Genomic DNA, 22,951 nt, shown 5'->3' on the forward strand with positions numbered 1-22,951 from the left:
AATAGCTGACAGGTAGCTGACTAAAGTAGGCTACAAACTGTACACTACACTAATTTAATCTGAACTGATCAATACTAATCTGCTATTCGCTGGTTGGTCACACACATACACACACATGCCTACACAGACGACACAGAGTGGTTGACAGCATCTCTACACGGGTACATACTTTCACATCGAAGGTGTACAAATTCAGACACAAAGGTGTGCACATACTGCATATATATACACATACTCTTCCAAAAATGCAAATACAAATCACAGAGGATGGTAACCAGATTAGTTTCAGATTAGTTCAATCCTCTATCACACTAATCCTTTGTGAGTGAGTATGAAGAAGGAGAGAGAGAGTGAGAGAGAACTTTCTCTGAACAGCGCAGCCAGTGTATGCGTGTGTCTGTGTGCCTTTGTGTGTGTGTGTTAATCCCATTTACGGCTGCTGAATCAGCAAATTATGTCAAAGATGCCATTTAGGATTACCATGATAAAATATCACAGACAAATTGTTGTAAAGAGCGGCACTGAAAGAGTTAACCTGCTTGTGAAGTAGGACGGAGGGGGGGTGGCTGATGGGTAGCCTGTACATGTACTTCTAATAATGTGACAGAATACATCAAACAGTCACAACACCCACTGCTGGTTTGATGAAATCGGGTAATGTAACCTGCAAGTTGAACTTTCAAGGGATCTGAATGAAAGTTGTTTTATTTTTTATCTAAATTTCAAACGATCGATACCAATATTAGAAGACATGATATTGTTTCTGAATTTTAATAAAAGGCTTACAATTTACAAAAATTGGCATCAAGCCTATTTGTCCTATCTATAAGGCTTGTGCTTATGAGCAACACTTGTATCCGTATTCTGTGTTGAACTACAGCTTGTAAGCTATTAAGACTTCATAAATAATTGAAATAAATACTCTTTTTTTATTGCAAGACAAAAGACAATACATACTACTACTTACATATATATATATATATATTTGTATTTATTGTATTGTTATGTTTATATGTCTATATAAATACACATTGCAATGTATAATACAAATTTAAATACAATTGATTAAAAAAAAAAAATCACAACTATCGTGATATGATTGTGGTGAGTATAGTTCGTCTAGCGGGGAGTCTCGCATGATCTTCCGCACGTTTTCCCAATCATTGGGTTACTTTCCAGACACGACAATGTAATCGGTTCGCAGCGGCTAGTACGCAATCACACAACAGTCTGGTACGCATTAATGCTGGAGGAGTTGTAGCCCACAATTTAGCAGTGTGTTCCTGAAGGGTTTAGGAGAGCATTAATCCCCTATGTGAAAATGAAATGTGATTCATTCTAACGTAAACTGCGTTGTAAGATACTTTGCTAGCATCCTATTTAAACAACACAGGTGTGCTGTGGGAGTCACTGAGACGATTATCTTTTACCGCCTCTCTCTAAGTTTCGCAATTATGAATGGATTTCATTGGATAATTCTAGGTCAATATGCAGAGGCAAATCTCGTGAGCCAAAGCCCTGTCCTCAGTCAGCAGGTTCCTTCATGGAAATGTAACTTAGAGTATTTTACCTTTCATATGTACATTTCAGACCTATCAAGGAATGATGATGATTAGCAGTTAAAGTTGACCACTGTGTTGGCTTTATAGTTTAGTTCTCTAAATAAAACATTTTTTTATTTTTAATATAGCGTCTTTAATGTGTAGAATACGTTATGACCCTTAATTGTTTTGGGTGAAGCGGATTTAGCCCTTTTTTAAGAGAAATGCCAGCAGTGTAGCAGTGAGGGACATTTTCAATAAATAAAACAGCACAAGAAACTGACTTAATATACAAACGTGAGCCAAACATAAAGTGGGAGATTACTCAACTACTAAAACTGTTTTAGTGAAATAATAATAAAAGAATCCCCTAAAACCTTGACTATATACGTCAAACTGCCAAGAGTACCAAATGTTTTATTTCCTAGTTCACTGTGTTCACAAAATCTTTTAATCATTACTGATTTAGTTATTTGAAATACAAATGAAGATAATCTTAATTAATCTTAAAGTTTTTTTCTTAGTAAAATAACACATTAGCTGAATAAATATCAAATAACAGCTGAATCTAATCATGTTAGCTGTGAATTTAAGTTTATCATATTGTTACAAATTCATCTGTAGTGTTTTTGTATCAGATAATCTACCAGTTCTATCAATATTAACCGAGCATACAAACAGGGCTTTAGGAAGATTTTATTTTAAACATTTTCATATTTATTTTCCCACATTCATTTTCAGCAGATTAATGACATCATTATGCTCTATGTTTTCAAAGGTTTAACCGTACTGCATGGAATATATTTGGAAGTTTTAAAGTGGAGTTAGTGAGGTACTTATCCATAGTCAGAGTGTCACCTACACAAATCGGTACACACCCAGTTTGGAGAAACTGACAGGAGTTCCCGCTTTGGATTAGGGTGGCAGCATAACACCATTTTCACACTTAAAGAAAAAAATGTCCACTATGCTTAAATATTTTTGCTGATCTACCCTGTCGTGAGAAAACCATACAGTCTAAGTTTATTTAGTCTATGCAAGGTAAATTGGAAAAAAAATCTAAATTCAGCGCAATATTGATTTTTATAGGTGTCTAAAATAGGTTTGCTGCTGACCCAGTCCGCAGCAGTACAATGCTTTGCACGCCTCCAAACCGAGGCGAGAACTGTGCTATACTGAAGGTAACGCAGACAATGGATAAGAACAACATACAACCGCTATTTAAAATATCTGAACTACCCCATTAAGTGGTCTCCTAGTTGAGTTTGATTCCCTCAAACTGTACAAAATGTAAATGTGTGTGTGTGTGTGTGTGTGTGTGTGTGTGTGTGTGTGTGTGTGTGTGTGTGTGTGTGTGTGTGTGTGTGTGTGTGTGTGTGTGTGTGTGTGTGTGTGTGTGTGTGTGTGTGTGTGCGTGTGCGTGCACTATATGTACAATATTAACTCACCCTCTTCATCTCTCTGTCTCCAGTGGACTGCATAGACCCCAGTTGTTCGGCCCATGGCGTGTGTATTCATGGCGAGTGTCACTGTCAGCCCGGATGGGGCGGAGCCAGCTGTGAGATCGCCAAGGCCATGTGTCCGGACCAGTGTTCAGGTCACGGCACCCACAACGCAGAGACCAGCACCTGTACCTGCGACCAGAACTGGACTGGGCCCGACTGCTCTTTAGGTGTGTGTCACGTTTAATGCCCTGTGGTGTCACAATCTGTCGTCTGTAGATGTTCTTCTCAATCTTTTTTGCCTCATCACTTACACAATCTATGAAAAGAATATTCTTCATTTTTACGCATTTGTAAAGGAAGCATCACAGCAAGCTTTATAGAGCTAATAAATTGCTTTACAGAATCATTAAGAGAGGATAAAGAAGAGCAAGATCTGCATAAAATTAAAAACAAAAAAGCAATTACAGAGCAGAACATAATCAAGATAACAGTGTTAGAGATTTGAGCCCCTAGGAACAGGCATAGAAGATGGGATACATAGTCTGTAAAACAACATTAAGGCATAAGGTGAATAAGACGGGCAATTATGCAAAACCGGTACCTGTAAACATAGTTCTGAGGAGTGATTTGAAGGATGATAGTGCTTTAGTGCAGTTTAGTTTTGCAGGCAGTGTACTCCTCTGCAGCTTGGCTGCCCTGATGGCAAAAACATGTTCACCTTTAGAAGTTAGCCAGGAGTTTGAAAGAGCCAGGAGAACCTTACTTGAGGATATCACACTTGGACTTGTGAGGAGGAGTAAGGTCAGTGGCATAGCTGGGGGCTAAACCGCATTAAGACCAGTGAAATCAGTAGCATCTCCAAATCAATTCTTTGGCGGCCAATGAAGAGAAACTAGAATAGAAGAGCGATGGTCTCAACATGACTTGCAGAGTGTTGGACACCCTGCAGCTGTGTTTTGCAGTAGCTGCAAATACAAGAGCCGTCTCTTGACAGTGGAAGGAGTCAGAGTACAACAATCTGGGTGATGAGGAAGAAGAAGTATGGACACATTTTTAAGTGAGATCGAACACACTAGAAAACATGACACATGTTGACTCAATCACTGAACGAGTTCAGAAACAAAAGAGAAACAGGGAACTTTCTCTTCGTGATCCTCTCAACACCAAGTGTTCTGCTATGGTACCAATGCACAACCCTGTCTGTTATAAAAAATAAGAGATACAACCGGTCAAAGAAAAAGTGCTTTGTTGGAAACATAATGGCACCTGAATTATACATATTTTATTATTTTCCCTAAAATATCACCTTCTGGCAGCTAAATCAATGTTGATGATTATGATCATATTTAGGAATGTCAAAGCTCTTGATTAAGGTGGTGAAACGATTGTGGTCTTGGTTGTTTATTTAAAAATTCAATGCTGACTTGAAGCATGAGAGAGGACATATTTACTTTTTAAAATATTTTACCAAAACCACCATGTTTCCCTTACCTTAACCTACGAGTTTTATCTGCCTACATGTAACAACGAACACCAGTCTCAGTGTCTCAGTACTGTCATTTGTAAACCCATCCACCCGACTTCTCTAACTTGGTAAAAACATCACCAGAGCATAACAGCAATTTCCTTTCCATTGGGCAGAGCAGAGGGTTGCATTTAAAAAAAGTAACATGACAGAATTCTTTTTTTTCTCAGTGCATTCCCAAATGCTCGATCATTTAAAAGTTACTTCCTAATTCATAAGCTGTTTTCTGACCTGCCACTGCCATAGAGAGGGTTCGGTTATGTTTAGGTCAGGGAAAGGTCAGGGTTGAAGGAAACCAAAATTAAGTCACATGCTTTTATTATTATTAATATTATTATCGTTATTTCTGTCTTGGCTCCTTACAGACACAAGTCATAATGTCCACGTCCAGAAGAGGTCGCTTGCCAGCAAAATGTAAACATAGTTGATTTGGGCATTTTAACATATGAACGATGTTGTCCTTTTTCTGGTAAAGACAATCTGCTATTTCTGGTGCTGTAGAAAGGGGGAGAGAGAGGGGGAGAGAGAGAGGGAGAGAGAGAGAAAGAAAGAAAGACAAGTGACAGCACTGATGCAGATAAAGAGGTGAGATAGTAAAAGCTGTAGGAGGAATGCAGATCAGTAACAGATGGCTTGACATAAAAACAAAGACGAAAGGAAAAGATGTGTATGTCTGTGTGTGTGTGTGTGTGTGTGTGTGTGTGTGTGTGTGTGTGTGTGTGTGTGTGTGTGTGTGTGTGTGTGTGTGTGTGTGTGCATGTGTGTGTGTGTGTGTGTGTGCATGTGTGTGTGTGTGAGTGAGTATGCGCTCTCACTTCTATTTGTGTTGCCGAGTGTTGTCTTGTCAAAACCATTTAACACACCTCCAATTAAGTGCTGTCGCTTTGTTAAACACACATGCCCAGACTCCCAAGGGAAATAAATCACACACACACACACACAAATATCCCGTTTGTTCTTGACCTTTGAACACACTCACTGTACAGACTGGTACAAATCAGGCAAACACCAAGACGCATATTTCACATTATACATATTTACAGTATTGCCTATGATCATTTTTAAGTGCCTTCAACCACATTTGCTGAAGTACAATATTGATGTGCCATGAAACAATAAATATATAATATAAGCATGAAAGCAGTTAGCATTGTGATTCCATGTATTAATATCTCCTTTTGTCTATCCAACAGAGGTGTGTAAGGTGGACTGCGGCAGCCATGGCGTCTGTTACGGCGGCGTGTGTCGATGCGAGGAGGGCTGGACGGGAACGGTGTGTGACCAGAAGGCCTGCCACCCTATGTGCAGCAAGAACGGAGTGTGTAAGGAGGGCAAGTGTGAGTGTGACCAGGGATGGACAGGGGAGCACTGCAATATTGGTGAGTGGCTCACACACACCCACACACACACACACACACACACACACACACACACACACACACACACACACACACACACACACACACACACACACACACACACACACACACACACACACACACACAAAACAAGAAGAAACGTAAGAAGAGGAGTGTGAGTCTGTGACTAAGATGTTACTCAGGATGCACAAACATGGGATTTATACCTCCATATGCAAGCGTTTTTGTTTTTTTTGTCACTGGTTTCCGAACATTTAGTGAAATGAGGATGTCTGGAAAAACATAAATGAGCTCTGTGCAAAGTCACTTAGAGGAAAGCTTTTTACAAGCAGATTGGTAGCCAGGTTGCGCTGAAAAGACAGTAAAGTTATACTCTAATCTAGCATGACTTCATGATTTACTTGAGTTCCCAGTAGGCCACAATAAAACAGTAGCATATAACCACACAGCTTTAGAAGAGTAGGTGGGCAGTCAAACTCTTCTTTCACGACAGGACTCCATGACAGATATATTATATATATATTATATATTATCCCCGGGCGCTTCATTGCAGCCCACTGCTCCTCCGGGATGGGTCAAATGCAGAGAACTGAATTTCCCCATTGTGGGACTAATAAAGGCTTAATTATTATTATTATTATTATTATTATTATTATTACAGTCTCTTTTCTTTGCGGCTGCTGCCAGGATGAGATTAGCAGGAACTGTTGGAGCTAATTACACGGATGTCCATGTTTGTGTTGGTTATCGTTGGCGTCAATAAAGCGATAACCAAGTCAAGTGTGACTTGTGAAAATGAGATCCAGGGTTGTAAAAAATCTGATTTTTCCGGTAGAGTCAGTCGTGGTTGGCCATCTTGCTGGGAAATGATATCAGCAACCACTCCTTTATATCACCTGGGGTTAGCCGGCGTACAGGCTGTGTCCGTACCACTTCTGCTTATTTTATTAAAACAAGTAAAAACCCTTCTAGTGTTGTAAGAATATTCCAACTTTTGTTAATAGTAATCAATATCCTCTAGGAATGAGTGCCTGTAGCCAGGTTGTTAGAAGTGAGATGAATAAATTGTGATTCTAATAAAGACTAAATAACATTGACATTCATTCGGAGTGTTTCTGTCCAACTGTTAAATGTTAGTCCCATATTCACTCTCTTCTTAGTTCGGTTAAGTCTTCACTAACTACTGAGGAGAATATCTGACTCTTAAGGCCCAAATGCACGGAAAGAGAATTGATGCTCCTGTGGTGCACTTCAGGCATCCCATCTGAAATGCCAACACCACAGAAGCAGCAGTATTTGAGGAAAAAGTCCCTACATAGGCAATATTTTGAAAATTACAATACCCCTTAATCTTTTAACTTGATCTGAATAATGAAGGTCCTGGTTCAAAACTATAAAGTGGATAAGATTATAATATTGAAATGACGTCTGCTGTTTGCTGCTGAGCAGGCAGTGTACAGTGGACTTTTTCAGAGCCGTGGAAAAAGTTGTTTTTGGTGAGTTGACACCTTTCACATAAACATAATGAAATAGAATTGCACATAATATTATTAAAAATAATAGTTAAGAATGGTTATACCATAACAATAATAATTTCTATGGAACAATTTATCGATTAATTTATCATCGATGCAAAGTGAGATAGTCAATACATATCAAATTTAAGATACGCTTTTATTTTGAAATTCCCCTAGCACATCTATGTTACCATTTCCGTCCTAGTTCACCTCCAGAGCCGAGTATTCAATTGACAAATTATTGTTGTTGCTTTTTGGTGTAGCTAACCATCTCATATCCACCACAGGCCTCTGAATTGAATTGAATAAGTCAAATATCAAATATCAAATATCAAATCAAATGTATACACACACACTTATTTTGCTCGGTATCTACAGTATCGAATGACACTGCGTTTTTTAAGTGAGAGTACATAAGAGAAAGCCGCATCCTGTTGTTTGGTAATAGTTCAACAGTGAGACAGATGAGCAGTAGGAGCGTTGTGCCATCTTCAGCTCACCACCAAACAGACAGCTTCAGTTTTGCCGGGTTAAAGAGTTGCAAAGAGCAGTGAGATGAGGCGAAACCCTTTTTGAAGGCTTTGGCCAACAGCTTGATTGTTGAGACGGATTGCATGGCTGGGGGAGAGGATTCATACTTCTTCTGTCCTCTAGTCTCTCACCATCACGTTTATAGCTCGTGTTTTTGACAGCTGGAAACTGTGACCTCACTCTAGATTTGTTTCCATATTCATTAATTGGCTGTATTTATATTACAGCATGGAAATATCCCAGCAGAAAATAATAGAAACACAAGCCGGACTGGTTTGGACCTTGAAAATTATCTTGTGTTGATGAGGTTCTCAGGAAATTATATATATTTGTTTCTGTCTGTCTTTCTTTCTCTTTCTCTCTTTGTGTCTAATTAAATGTCTACCGCTGTCTGCTATCTTTATTGATTCACTTGTGATCAGCTGCCCTCACTGATTGTAATACTGGAGGTAGTATTTTTTACTATTCTAGTGCCTTGGACTAAATGCTCTTCCTATCTATCTCTTTTCTTTCTTTCTTTTTGTCCTTTCTTCTCAAAGCTCACAATCCGGACATTAGAGTAAAAGGTACTGTGCTCTTTTTCTCTTCCTCTCCTCATCACCACCTTTTTCTCATCTTCCCTTCTTCTTTTGCTTTTCTCTTCATGTACTGCGGAGCTGGAGCTGCGTCAGTGCTTATTTCATTTACTTATCTATCCAGACTGTATTGTGTTTTTTGCCTTCACCCCGTCTTTCATTTTGCCAGCTCTGATAACATGCACTTTTACTGTTGCTCTGAACATTTCAGGATTTTAATATTGTCCTTAGCAAATTGCACATTGGCTTTATTTTCGTTTGCATATTGGTTTGCACACTTAGATGTTTTCTGATTAGAATGAATTACTTTACAGCTTTATTTTTTGTATGAGATGAATTGATTTCTCTCTGTTTGTTGTCCACTGGTTCCTCAGAAGTAGCTTGGCTTGTTTAGTTTTTCAGTGCTGGGACTCCCCCAACAACTATATGATACATCTGAAGTAGTACATTCTGATACAATAAAACATAACTGACATTGTGTGTTTGTTATTAACTTGACCTTACATCAGCCTCTCAAATTTCTTTAAAGCCCCCTTTTTTATATTAGCAGTATATTGTTCTTTTTAGCGACGTACTGATCCGATATCAGTGTTGGATTGGTGCACCTCTTGTTTTGTTGCAAAGAAATTTGGGTCAGAAAAGCAAAATTGGAGGGAGTCCCTAAAGTATGGTGTTATGTTGGCCTCCAACATGAGGTTATGGCTTTTTATAATTTTATTATGAATTGGTTTGACATTGATGACTTATATTTGAAGTTGCTGTTCTGTACAGCTGCAGAGAACATCTATTAAAATGTAGTGATCCAGTTTCTTTATGTTAAAGCTGGAACACAAAAATGGGGGAAATTAAGCACAAACCAGTTAGTTGCTCCGGATGGTCAAGACACATTTTATCTTTTAGAAGACAAGCTCAGTACAAGCACAGACAATATAATATTGAAAGTTTCTGATGTAGACCGTGAAATCCTGGCTCTGCTTCAGGCTTAGGTTTCCTGTAAGCTGCTTCTCTTCCCGTCGCTGTCTTTGTACCGAGACATACTCCTACATGTGTGTGAATAGGTTTAAGCAGCCATAATCTCACTCACACAGTCGGCTTTTGTGCTAAAGACGTCAGTCATACGTTCGACAGGACATTCGTGTTGCATCATGCTCATTAGTGGAATTAATATGGAAATAGTGACTGAGCCAGAATTTAAGAAACACTGACAACAATACGTCTAGACAACCTCCAGCCCCTCAATACAATACTGCCTCATCTGAAAAGTCGTGTATATTGGAGTATTCTACAAAAGGTTATGTTTCAAATTTCTGCGTACAGGATGGTTGAGATTTGAGTAGTCGTGGTGAATAAACCTTAGTCAAGGACTTGGTTCAGGTCAGGGAAAGATTATAGTTATCGTAAAAAACTAAACAGTTAACAATAATTAGTTAACGTTTGGTGAGGACATAATGAATCCTTTACTTTGTAGGTATTAGTTGAACAAAAATAGTCAGAATTTAAATAAGAAAAATACTAATAGAGCCAGAGTGTTTTAAATTGCAGAACGTTAACACTCCAGGTTGTGGTCAATGGTAGCTGCCCCGATCCTGACATCTAATGTAGGTCAAGTTTCAAAAATGATTGATCCTACACTTCCCATAATGCAACTCAAACGCTCCTTTTGCTCTTTAATGCAAGTTACTCACCACGTCTTTTAAGCTCCATTCCATCATTCAGGGTTATACATATTTCTGGGAGTCAGCATCTAGTGGCCATCAGAGGAACTGCAGCTTAGGACACATGAGCCGCAGTGTTTGCAGCTCAATCCTGCTTTTACTCACCACTTCTTCAAAACGTGAATGTGCACTACATTTAACAGTATATCAGTGTCACAATTTCTCAACTGCAACTGTATTATTATCCACCCAGATGCTTTTGTATTCACTGGAAGGTGCTAGAACACAACCAGGGGAGAAGTCTTTGTTTGAGAGTCTTTCTCTGGTTATTTTCAATCAAATATTAATTGTGGAACTTGTTTTATTTTTATGTAATGTTTTATCCGCTGCCTGTAGTCTTTCTTTCCTCTTGTGTGATCTAAATATGAATGAAGAGAGGTTTGAGTGAGGTGATCATGTTGACTCTGTTGAGGTTCTACTGCTGTGTCTCTCTCTCTATGTTACTGCCCTCCCGTGATCCCCACTCTTTCTTCCTCTCCTCCTCTTCCTTTGGCTGCCATTTTCCATCTGTCCATCACAGAGAGTATATTTGGCAGTGCTGCTTTTGTTTCGATTTACTTTTTTTCCCTAATTTTCCTCCCTCTCTCCTTCGTGCCCTCTCCTATTCTCAGGATATAAAGGTAATTCATGCCAAAGACTTAATAAAGGCTTTACTGTCCCAGAACACCACCACTTCACACTGCTTTGTTTATTTCCTTTGATTCTGATTTATTCCATTTCATTAAATTTTTCCTGTCTTTTCCTATTCTTTCTTTTGTCAGTCTCTTTCTCTCTGTCCTTGAGTCTTTCTAAACGCACAGCATACATTTTTTTTGGTATTTTCTTATTGTTATACCTCTGTTGTTATTTTGGCCGTTTTTTATCAATCTTGTTCGTTTTTCTGTCACATCATTATTGCCCCTGTCTCTGATTTCCACACACAAAACACAGACTATAATTCAATTCAGTTTATCTATACAGATAAAGATGCTCAAAATGGAAATGCACACACACACACACACACACACACACACACACACACACACACACACACACACACACACACACACACACACACACACACAAACCCGAGATGTGTGACTTCTGTTTTGTCTTGCATCCACAAGCCTGATATATGTATGTGTAATTCCAGCCAGCTGCTGTCCCTCCACCCTTCATCTTCGTCTGTCTATCTTTCTCTCCCTTTCCCCTCCTCCCCTCCTCACCCTTCCATATCTACCTTCATCCCTTGTTCTGTCTGTCCAGCTGGGCTTTGCTTGGATCTGATTCTCACCGTTAATTATTCTGATTGCCAACCTCACTGTCTTTCCTGTGATCGAAGAATGTCCAACAGAGGCATAAAGTATAGCCTCTGTAGGCATGCAGTCCAAACCCCCCTGTCCTCCCTATACTTTGTGCGCTGTGTTTCTGTCTACCTGTTGTGTTTTCACATGGATTTTAACCTGTGATGTTGTTGTTTTTTTCACTGACGAGACGAATAAGCTAAAAAAAAATAGAGAAGCTGCCGTCTTTGAGAACTTGCTGGGTGTCAAACTCCCCTCAGATTTGGTTAGACTTCACTTGGACAGATAATCTTTTAAATTTTCAACATCCTCAGAATGTTCCGCTTTCATCTTTGATTTTATTTATTTTTTGTTTGTTTGTATACCCTGTTTTTCATCATCATATTATGTAACAATAACGCCTTCTTTCTTTGTTTACAGATGAGAATTTTTTTTTTATTTAAACTTAATTTCCGATTGAAGCCATGCAGCGCACATTAGCCATTTTGGCTGTAGGCAATCTTAGTGGTTCATGTGAAACTACAACCTCAGTGCATTTCACCGAAGGCTGACTGTCTGTCTGTCTGTCAGTCTGTGTCCCTCACATGTGGGTTAATGTATTTATCTGTCTTATTTGTCTATCGATCTGTCTTTCAGTCTGTCACTCCATTTCTTGGAGAAAGGCTCATCACACAGGGCCAAATGCCTTATACACGTCGGGCTTTAACCAATATGGTGTTTGATGCCTTTTGAAGGTATTTTTGGACTGAAGCTAGCATTCTGTGTTGAAATGAAATATGTTTAAACTAATAAACGAAAACAAGTATTAAGCATTTCCTGAAGAAGTCTTGTGAGGTGAGTAAAGCTTCTGAAACAGCATTTAGACCTTTAGACTGGGGCAGGATTTTTATGATGTTGTTCACTCGGAACCCATCGGCTATCGTTCTGACAACGATAAAGTTTAAACTCGTGCTTTGCACCGTAGAGCCTCAGCAGACGGCACGCGAGCTCCGAGTACGAATGGAGGCGTACATAGTCAATGTGCTGTGCACTGCATTATTTTCTGAAACGCCAGAGGGCCTACAAACAAAATGAACTGTGAGGAATTAAAAAGACGACAAGTGTGACCCATAGATATGCCCATAGACTGGAGGGGTATAAACCAACCTCCACAATGCCGTGGAGGGATTGTAATTATCTGCAAACTCATGTCTGATATTACTGTACTACTTATTGCCTTTGTACAAGGCCTGTTAAGAAACAAGTTAAGTATTAAAATCATTATGAAGAAACAAAGGTTGAATATGCTGTAAACAGCCTGATTTGGCAGCAAATTAAATACTCAAATGAAGATTTTCAAAACCTCCTGTTTCTAAAGCATCTTAAAACAAATTGGTCTATTTTGTGTGTTCCCTAGAAATGTAAATTGTGCTTTTATCAGTGAAATTCTTGTGTCAATCACGTTAACATGCACACCAAGTCAGAAAAATTCAAGGGGCAAGGGGGCTGTCAGTAGACGGCCGGTGGGTTCCCAAATAGATTTTTTGACCAATGCATTCCCCCTCTTTTGCTCTACACAAGGACTGTTTACCTGCATGCAACCAAAGCCCACTCCAATACGATTAGTCAATACTACTCGTACTACAAACAGAAACAAGAACACTTAAGAATCCAAACTCTTGACCCATTTACTACAGACTCTGCATTCATTTGCAGATATCCCTTTATGGAGGTATTCAGGTATTCAAAAGGTATTCAAGTGACTAGAGATCCAATTATTCATTGACAGCATTTTTATTTTCAAATCGCTCTAAATTTTACTCACACATTCACGTACCACAGACAAGATAAGTTGTGCTGTATGGCTGGCATAGACTTGTGTGATTCGTGAAGAATGCATATAGCCAGTATAAATTCACAGTGCTACTGTTTCAAAAAATAGCATACTCAACTTTATGGTCTGTTTGAATGTAAATGGACAATAATTTACCAAATGGACATCAAGCTGTATTGAAGATTGAAACTAAAGATTGAGACCAAAAACAAACGTTTGTAAAATTCAATTTGTGTTCTGTCCCAGTAAAAGACACCACATAAAAGCTGTTTCCATGCTAACCATGATTGACACACACCAGTTTCTAATGCTTTATTTCCTAGTCATTGCTTCTTTTTTCTAAGATAGCTTAACTAATATACACAGAATCTTCTACACAGGCCACGTAATTTGATGATTTAAGTATATTTTTCTCCAACTTACTTGTACAACTACACAATGTGTGTATTAGGCTGTGAGTGCTGTTGTAAGCAATGTTTCTTTGTTTTCCTTTGTACAATTGACAAGGACAAACAATGTTCCCCCGTCCCACTTCAACAGACCCTTCCCAACAGCAATAATATATTGCTAAGAATGTATTGTTCCAGGTAGTAGCCCACTCTCAAAGCCATTCTTGTCTCAAAAGGGATACTTTTATTGGGGTATCTCTATGCTGACATTTCTAAGAAATGAAACGCTTCTATTGCACAGCAGTATTGTGCAGCTGCTGACGCACTGTCAAAGACAATCTTTTATTTGAACTAAAATTCTTGAATTCTACATTTAAGCCAAAGGTTGTCTTTGCTCAATCTACCATCCATCTGGTGACTATAGGTTATTTCTGGACCCCACACCATATATATTTGTTTTATATTTTTTAGATGGGTGAGCTGAGAAATACTTCAGAAGATTTCACTCAGCAGTATATAAAACCTGCAATGAATCCTGCCTCATGCCTTATTTGGCTGCCAGTTCTTTACTTTCCCTTGAAGGTCTCAGTGCTGTTTCAGGGGCTTCTCCAAGCTGAGACGGAAAAACGGAATATGTTGCAATGTGAAAAATATGAATTAATCTCATCCATCAGAGCTTCAGTACAAAACTATCATCACCTACCTTCAAAACGCATATTGGTTAAAGCCTAGTTGACACGCTGATGGCCGGCCATGTCTCACTCTCTCACACTGCTCTAACTTTTCTAACTGTGTGTTTGTCTCCTGTGCCCAGAGGGTTGTCCAGGTCTCTGCAACAACAACGGCCGGTGCACTCTGGAGGCCAGCGGCTGGCACTGCATCTGCCAATCAGGATGGAGAGGGGCAGGATGTCACGTGGCCATGGAAACGCTCTGTGCTGACGGCAAGGACAACGAAGGAGGTATATTCGGGTTCATGTTATATCCGTATTAATAGATGAACCAGTATATTTGTTGGATGTATAGACAGTCTTAAAAAAAACAGTCTAGCTTTAGTCACTTTTAAAGTGTAAGCCCAACAATTATTATATCCAAATAATGCCGAGTGTCCTGGATATTTGAGTCACCCTGGTGCATCAATTATGGTTCTGTATATTTAAAAAGCTATACCATGATTTTATGAACCCCTGCAGATATGCATCAAACTGATAATAAATATAAATTTGCAGCATCTAATCAACCCAACCTAGATTCTCACTGGACTCAAAGTAAGATTGGACTTGGGTCACACTCATTTTTAACAAATACATAAAAACGTCAAAAAGCACTCATGATAAATTTAAATTTAATATATGATTGCTCTGTTGTTAAAACTACATTACATTTTGTGAAGAGCTTGTTTGCTTTATGACTTGTTTAAGACTTAAAGATCAAAGTTTAGGACTTGGCACCTGGCTTGGGTCTCTACCTGGGACTTGACTTAACACATGAGAACAAATACTTGAGACTTACTTGTGACTTGCAGAAAAATGACTTGGTCCAACTCCTGGACCAAGCCTATGTAAGATGATACAGCAAGCAGGAGAGTGCCTAAAAAACAAATAGCCAAAGGTACATTACATGGAAATCTTTTAGAGGGTTTTTGTTTCAAATACAGACCCTGTGCTACCTAATGCAAGGGATCCTTATAAAAAAAAGTATGCTTATATTATGTGTTCTGTTAACACGAAAAAGCCAATATATCAATATCAGATATTTTTCAGTATTACTGGGTTCTACTGTTTATTGTCTATAAGGAATGACATGCATACATCTAAATGATTAAGCGGCTAATCTGCCACCTGCTGAGAGCTGCACATTGATGTGTAGTGTGCCTGCAGTGGCTGTTCACTTACTGTACATACAAATCTGCAGCTCCTCAGCTGCCAGAGGAATGCAGAACATGTAGTATCAACCTTGATGTGGCAGTGGAGTGGAAAGGCTGCTGAACACCAATCAGGATCGGCTCTTTCATGTGTAGTAAATGAGCTGTAGTGTTCAAAAGGCAACTGTACGTGTTTTAAATAGAAGCTGTAGAGAAAGGGAAAGCTCTGAAACTAGAAACATGAATAAAACTCTGCTGTCGTAAATCCTTGGGGGAATACTGGAACCTTGCAATCGAAAAAAATGCATTGTGATTAGTCAAAGGAAAAAATATTTTATGAATCTTGGGTCGGAATCATTGGAGAAACCAGGAAGAGTAAGCTAGGTTTTTAAAATGATCCGACTGAAAAACCCAGCCCAGTGTTGCAAACTCAATGTAAGTAGCTAGCTCCAAAAGTCACTGCATTTAGCGACAGCCCGTCCCTTCAGGGCCCCCTCTAAAGCCACTGCCCCAAAATGATAACTATAACGTAAACAAAGAACAATAACTATTGCAAGGCTATGGTCCTACAAAAAAACAGAAGAGAGACGCACATAGATGATTGAGGGTTGATTGCTCACTGTGATAGGAGTTTTGGTCCGGCTGCTCTATGTGGATAGAGTCGGTTGCAGACTTGCAGATTCCGTGGGATAGTAAGTTTTAAGATGAGACCAGACATTTGTGGTGTTTTCATCTTGAGTCCCGATATGTTAATCGCCGAGCTTTCATATCACTTCGTTCACGTTCCCTGGCTCTCACCAAAGAATCGACAAAAAGGCGCATTTGCATCCAATATGCTAGGGAACATCTTTCCTGCTGGAGTTGGGGCTACATGTGTAATTACTAGGGCTGAACCGAATAGTCAAAGCTTCATTCAGAAGGTTGACATTCAAATTATTATTATCAAAAACTTACAGACACATGGTGTTCAAGAGTCCACCGTCTTCCAGCTTCTCTTCCCCTGTCTCTCTAAAAACACACACACACACACACAGCACTTTGCCCCTAACTGTAATTATCTCAGACTTTATTCCAAAAGTCAAATTTGTTGGAAAAAAAGATGTTTGTAATCATTCCCAAAATTTACAACATGTCTAACAAACTATTCTGCTTCAATCCATATTTTCACTGCAGTCAAAAAGTGTTTACTCCCCTGCACGCACCATTATTAACAAGGAGGCCTAACAGCAATCTAACAGCACCATGAATTGCATTTATGTAACCACAGTAACGCAAAACCAGGCGTATGCTAGTATGTTGTCTTTTTTTTTTGATATGCTACAACAATGTGGTGAAGTACAGAGAAAGAAAGAGACTGAGAATAGCCAACAATAGATAACAGGCGTTGCATAGTTAGTAGTGGAAACGTGGCAACCAATATCATTTTGCACGACAATCTCAGCATATCATCCAAGTTTGGATTCCAGACGTTTTGGTCTGAGCGTTAGATTTGTTGATTACTGTTGATATTAAAAGAGAATTTAAACCAATGTAAAAATGGTTTCTAAGATACAAGGCCAACCCCAGCCTGAACAGCACAAAACTCAGCTTTGAGCTAGTGTTGGTGAGAGCGGTGAGGTAACTGGAAAGGTGGAGAGGAAAGAAGATGAGAAAGAAATGAAAACAAGACAGAAGATTTAGAGAGATGGGGGGGGCTTACTTTGTCACTGTGTGTGTGTGTGTGTGTGTGTGTGTGTGTGTGTGTGTGTGTGTGTGTGTGTGTGTGTGTGTGTGTGTGTGTGTGTGTGTGTGTGTGTGTGTGTGAGTGTGTAATAGCAGTCCCTGGTACCTGTTCGCCAGATGTACAACTGGCTTTTATAAACTAACAGAGACAAATGGCTGCCCATATTTTATTACCTTGCATACCTCCTTCCATCCTTCCATCCCTCCATCTGTCTCTCTGCTCCTCGCCTCCTCCCCTCCCGCTCCTTGTCCTTCAGTTATCCGTCCCTCCCTAATCTCCCTTTTTACATCATTCCATCCCTGCTACTCATCATTGCAGCCCCCCATCCTTCTTTCTTCCATCCTTAACTCCTCCTTGACTTTATTTCTCTTGGCAGCGCCTAATAAACACATACTGCTCCCATACTAATTCCACTGCATCGCTTCATTTCTCCCTCATTCATCAATTTCTCCCCCCCCACATCCTTAAAAATCCATCTTTTTCTTCTCTTTGATACGACGACACCTAAATCCATCCTCTTATGTTTATCTGTCCATTTTTCACACTTGTATTTCTCTTTTTACATTACATTCTCTCCATCTCTGCCTTTTAGTTTTATTTATTTTATTTATGTTTGACTTATCTTATTTAGACAACACAGTATCTCACTTTTTCTCTCTTCTTCCCCAATTCTTCATGGTATATGTGACCATCGCCTCCATCCATCAACCTCCATCTTTATCTCTTTTTCATGCCTTCATCATCACCGCTTGATTCCTCGGTCCTCGCCATATGCTTGCTTTGTTAATTATTCTTAATTCCTTCATCATCCTTCATTGCATCTTAATCCCTCTGTGCCATCTAGTCTCTGCATTCATCCATCCATCCTTATCCTGTTTTCCTCCCTCCGTACTCTTTTCATCCACCTGTAACTTTTCCATCATCCATTTGATTTCCAGGTCCCAATCTTGGCTCTCAGGTTTGTAAATATAATCATTTTGTGTTTGTTTCAGATGGCTTGGCTGACTGTATGGATCCAGACTGCTGTTTGCAGCCCTCCTGTCAGAACCAGTTATTCTGCAAAGGGTCCCCTGACCCGGGGGAGGTGCTCAGCCAGTCTCCATCCTCACTGGCTCCTCAGCAAGTAAGGAGCTCCATTCAGAAATAAAGTCAAAATAAGAATGCAACAGTCATTTCCTGTTGCAAAAGAAAGCAGCAACTGTCTATCTATGCCTTTTTTCTTTTGTTTTCCTTAGGCTGCCAGGTCTTTCTACCAGCGCATTCACTTCTTAGTTGGTCCTGAATCCACTCACGTCATCACTGGAGACAGTCCGTTCAATAAAAGGTAACGGTGTCTCTCTCTGTGTTGTTGTTTTCTTCTGGGCATACAGTAACACGAGCAGGGCAACTTGAGTGGTCGGACAGGTTTGTTAGCAAATCCACAGTTTAGGATAAAGATGGGGATTAAGAATGCAATCCTAAACATCAGGACTGATGCTCCAAAAAGGAGAGATATGTAATTTTTTATCATTTAGTTATTTTTTCCTTTAATATGATGTATGAAAAAGATTTGAGCAGTCTCAGGCATCTGTTATGTGCTTCACTGAAAGGCAGCTCTTTAAAGATGGAGTAAAATGAATTCCTCAAACACAATTCTTATTCATTGTAATAGGATCCTGATTTATTTATTTTCTGTGGCGGTGATTGTTTTACTCACAACTCCTTTGCCTTCAGGTCATAGCACACCTTACTTATATTTATCATAGTATGAGCAGTTGAAGCTGCTTTCTGTCTGGATGAATAGAAAGGAAAAAGTGGCAGTGAGACAGTGTTCCCAATACTGGTTTGCTTTTTTTACGTGCCATAAGCCAATTCTGCCCACGTCTGCCTCAGACATAACATTCATTAAATATGATAAGAGGAAAAGAGCGGGTAGCTGTCTGCAAAATACAGAGAGCGACAGGCAGAGCCACTGTCAGGGAAGAAACATGACGGCAGTTCTGTTCAGCCATTTGTCTTTTGTCACATTTTTTATGCTAGCCTGAATGTTTCATAAGAGCAGAAGGCCACAACCCTGTAATAAAAATGTCCTCTATTTCCATAATGGAATGGGCTTGCAACCTTATAATAAAAAATGTTTTATTAGGCCTCAAAACAGTAGTGTGTGTGTGTGTGTGTGTGTGTGTGTGTGTGTGTGTGTGTGTGTGTGTGTGTGTGTGTGTGTGTGTGTGTGTGTGTGTGTGTGTGTGTGTGTGTGTGTGTGTGTGTGTGCGTGCGTGCGTGCGTGCGTGCGTGCGTGCGTGTGCGTGGGGCTCCCTTGAGCTAAAGGTTACAAACATATACACACATCATACCATCTCAAGTGTATGCAAGTATGCGGAGGTACACATTTGCATGCACACTTTTGCAGGAGTACACATACAGACGTGTTTCTGTGGACATAATCAGTATAATGCAGAATGACTGACAGCTTATTAAGAGCTCAACGTTCTTTTTGTGCCATAAACTGCGAGAATCGCAAATATTGCGAGTCCAAACCAATACTTACTAATAAGCTATTAGCTCTAGCGATCTGGGCAGGACACTGGATTCCGATTCGCTGGTGGACGGTTTTGCACTGAAACTGCAGGATGAAGCACCTGTTTTAATGTAAGACAGCGAAGAAGAAAAAAAAAAAGATCAGGTGTGCATAATTTCTATCCGCGATGCTGTGTGGCTGATCGCTAAAACTTTTTAAATCTTGTATTGACATAGTTTTACATTAGTGAATCTGCCTGATTAAACTGCCGTCTTCATACATGAGGTTTTGCACTATAGGAACAAGTCTGGCATGGACGTTTTCCAGTGTAAAGGCTATTTTGATGGTGAACAGCTGGGTTTTCATACAGAACAAGGGGGCTTCTGTGCTTTTAACCCTGCCTGATGATGGTCCTACGCAGGTCATGTGTTATTACCAGCAAGAGCTAAGTTTGTCAGGGTTCCTTTCATTGAAAACATATTGAAAATGAGATAAAACAACATTCTCTTATTTTCCTTTAGCTGAGAATGAATTATGTCTCTATATAACAGAGCTCCCCAAACAGTTCGGGGAGGGATGGGGGCAGGAAGTTTAAAATACGATTTTAAACCATTGGTGGAACATGTAATGCGTCACTTTTATTATAAAGCATCTTTGGTAAAATTGACATTTAATCAGCTGAAAGGGAAAGACCTCCCACCTGCCTGGTGGTCTGACTGCTCATGGTTTTTCCCCTGTCTCACTTCCTTGTGCTAAGAGGTGGTCTAAGAAAGTGAAAACACAAGTGCAGTTTCATTGCATAACAAGTCACAAAGTTGCACTGCACAACCTGATAGTGTAAATAGCTTTTTGGTTGCACTGATAGATGAGGCAGACTCTGGTCAGTTTTAAACTAACATGTGATCCAGTTATGTAAGTCTGTATCTGATGAGATGAGAATCTCTTCCTGACCAAATGTTATCAATATATTTTAATTAATAAGATATGTTGTAATATTTATTGTGTATTACATCTCAGCCCACAGAAATAATTACATTATCTTTGGGGACTACTTTACTCCGCAGGCTGTAAAACCTGCAATAGAGTCCCTTTTTTCATTTGTTTGGTGTTTCACAGTTTGATAATGAACTAAATAGTCTTTATGATGAGTTTTCCTCCTCATGGATACTGAATAATATGACTTTTGTGAACTTTGTGAAACTATTAAATCGCCTAATGGAGACAAACACCAAAATCAATATGTATTTGTTAATATTAATGAACCTCTTGATCTTTTAAATTACCCTTTATCACTGCGACATGCACGTCAATTAATGGAAAGAAAACAGAAGAAATTGAGAACATAAATTCCGAAATACTGAAATGGATGTTACGCAACAGAACAATATGCATCCTGACCCATGGAATCTAGTTCAAAAAGGTTTTGATGGTGAATGGTTCTAAAGTTTCTGACCAAAATAGAAAAGTGTTATATATTGTATACATTGTAACATAAGTTTACATTGGGCAGTGCAGGCCTAAAGGTTAGATTAGCAAGCTTTTGACCGGAAGGTCGTCGGTTAAATCCCCCGGGCCGACAGGATTAATCTCCCCACCTCTCAACAGATAAGATTGTGGTTGTGTAATGTCTAACTGACCAGGCTGTCCTGAAAAAGAGAGTATTGCTCTGAGTGGAACTCCCCCATGAATAAGTAAAAGTGGAAAAAATATAATAGAGTAATAAGGAGAGGAAGAAAAGTAATTCAAATTGAGTTCCCTTGAATGTGGCTGCTGAGAGCCTTGCTGTGGTGTAAATATGCTATTCAGCGTGATGAGGATGTGCAGGCATGCTATGAGTGTGGCAGTAACATCAGTGTCCTATTACAGTACACTCCCACAACTCAGCAGTTACCGCCACAGTTGTTGTTGTTGTTTCAAGTGATGTCTCCCTGCACTCTGCCATTCCTCTCACAGGGAGTAACAAACATTGAGGATAAGAAAGGCAGCAGTGTGTCCCAGTCTTAGTGTGTGAGTGTATTACTGTATATCTGGTCCTGGATGGGGAGGAAATAACCCTGCTCCGTCTTCTCTATTTGTTACAGTAATATATAACAATTATAAATGACGTATAGTGCAACTTTAATAAAGATAACCTCTCTCTACCATCTCTCTCTCTCTCTCTCTCTCTCTCTCTGCAGCTTGGTGTCGATAATTCGAGGTCAGGTGTTGACAGCTGACGGAACTCCTCTGATTGGAGTCAACGTGACGTTTGTTCACTACACTGAACATGGATACACTGTAACCCGCAAGGATGGCATGTATGTATTTATCTATTATTTATATGTAAACACAATATTTGTAACATTCTGTCTTATATGTGCGTTGCAGCATCTGCCAAAATGGTTTCCACTAACAGTTCCATTATTTCTTTATGTAGATATTTTGCCTTCTCAATTAACTAAATCAACTTGTGGAAGGAAATTGTTCCATCATAGAACTGGCAAAGACTTAACAGGGAACCTGATGATGTAGAACCCTAAGAGACATAATGTGTAGACAACTGAACAATACCTCACAGTGTTGTGATTGCAAATCAAAAAAATATGAGTAAAACCTATAACCAGCTGTGAGCCACTGTATGTCTTGGCACACTGTCAGTTAGTGTCTGATTTCTGCCCTTCACTGCAGTTTGCAGACTACACAGTTGAAGTCAAGCCTCTGCCTGAAAAAGGGACTCTGGACCTTTTTCAGGTCTGTGACTTAATGAAAATTGGACGCAGTCTGTATCACAGTGTCCATTGTGAAAAGAAACTGTTACAATAAATCTGCTTAGAAAACAGAAAATATGACACTTCTTATACAAAACATGGTTCTTATATGCCTACAACTCTGGCGATCTTCTCTATCCATTCATATCCTGAGATCATACAGGCCCAGGTATTGTGCCACTGACATGCCAATTGATGGCATTTCTGAGAAGCCTAAATTATCTTGACAATAATGATGATTTCCTTCATTGTTTTGTCAACAGAAATAAAACAACATTTATCAACAAATTAATTATTCAGTCTTTGAGAAATTGCCTGAGATTGCCTCATATAGCACTTAACAAATGGCACGAAACACTTGATGAAAAACCAGTTCAGCAAACCAAAGGGAAAGTACTTAAATTACAT

At 39.4% G+C, this 22,951-nt stretch overlaps 1 protein-coding gene across 1 annotated transcript in view; it reads left to right on the forward strand.

Annotated features, from left to right (window-relative positions):
* tenm3 (teneurin transmembrane protein 3) overlaps positions 1 to 22,951 on the forward strand; it is a 143,461-nt gene that overhangs the window by 60,394 nt on the left and 60,116 nt on the right. The window contains exons 12-17 of the mRNA XM_054605005.1: positions 3,013 to 3,213; positions 5,705 to 5,890; positions 14,528 to 14,674; positions 18,292 to 18,422; positions 18,535 to 18,623; positions 21,974 to 22,093. Of these exons, the coding sequence (XP_054460980.1) occupies positions 3,013 to 3,213; positions 5,705 to 5,890; positions 14,528 to 14,674; positions 18,292 to 18,422; positions 18,535 to 18,623; positions 21,974 to 22,093 (874 nt within the window). The remainder of the gene's footprint in view (positions 1 to 3,012; positions 3,214 to 5,704; positions 5,891 to 14,527; positions 14,675 to 18,291; positions 18,423 to 18,534; positions 18,624 to 21,973; positions 22,094 to 22,951) is intronic.

Source organism: Anoplopoma fimbria, chromosome 9 (assembly GCF_027596085.1).
Source record: "Anoplopoma fimbria isolate UVic2021 breed Golden Eagle Sablefish chromosome 9, Afim_UVic_2022, whole genome shotgun sequence".
In the NCBI taxonomy this organism is placed as follows: domain Eukaryota; kingdom Metazoa; phylum Chordata; class Actinopteri; order Perciformes; family Anoplopomatidae; genus Anoplopoma; species Anoplopoma fimbria.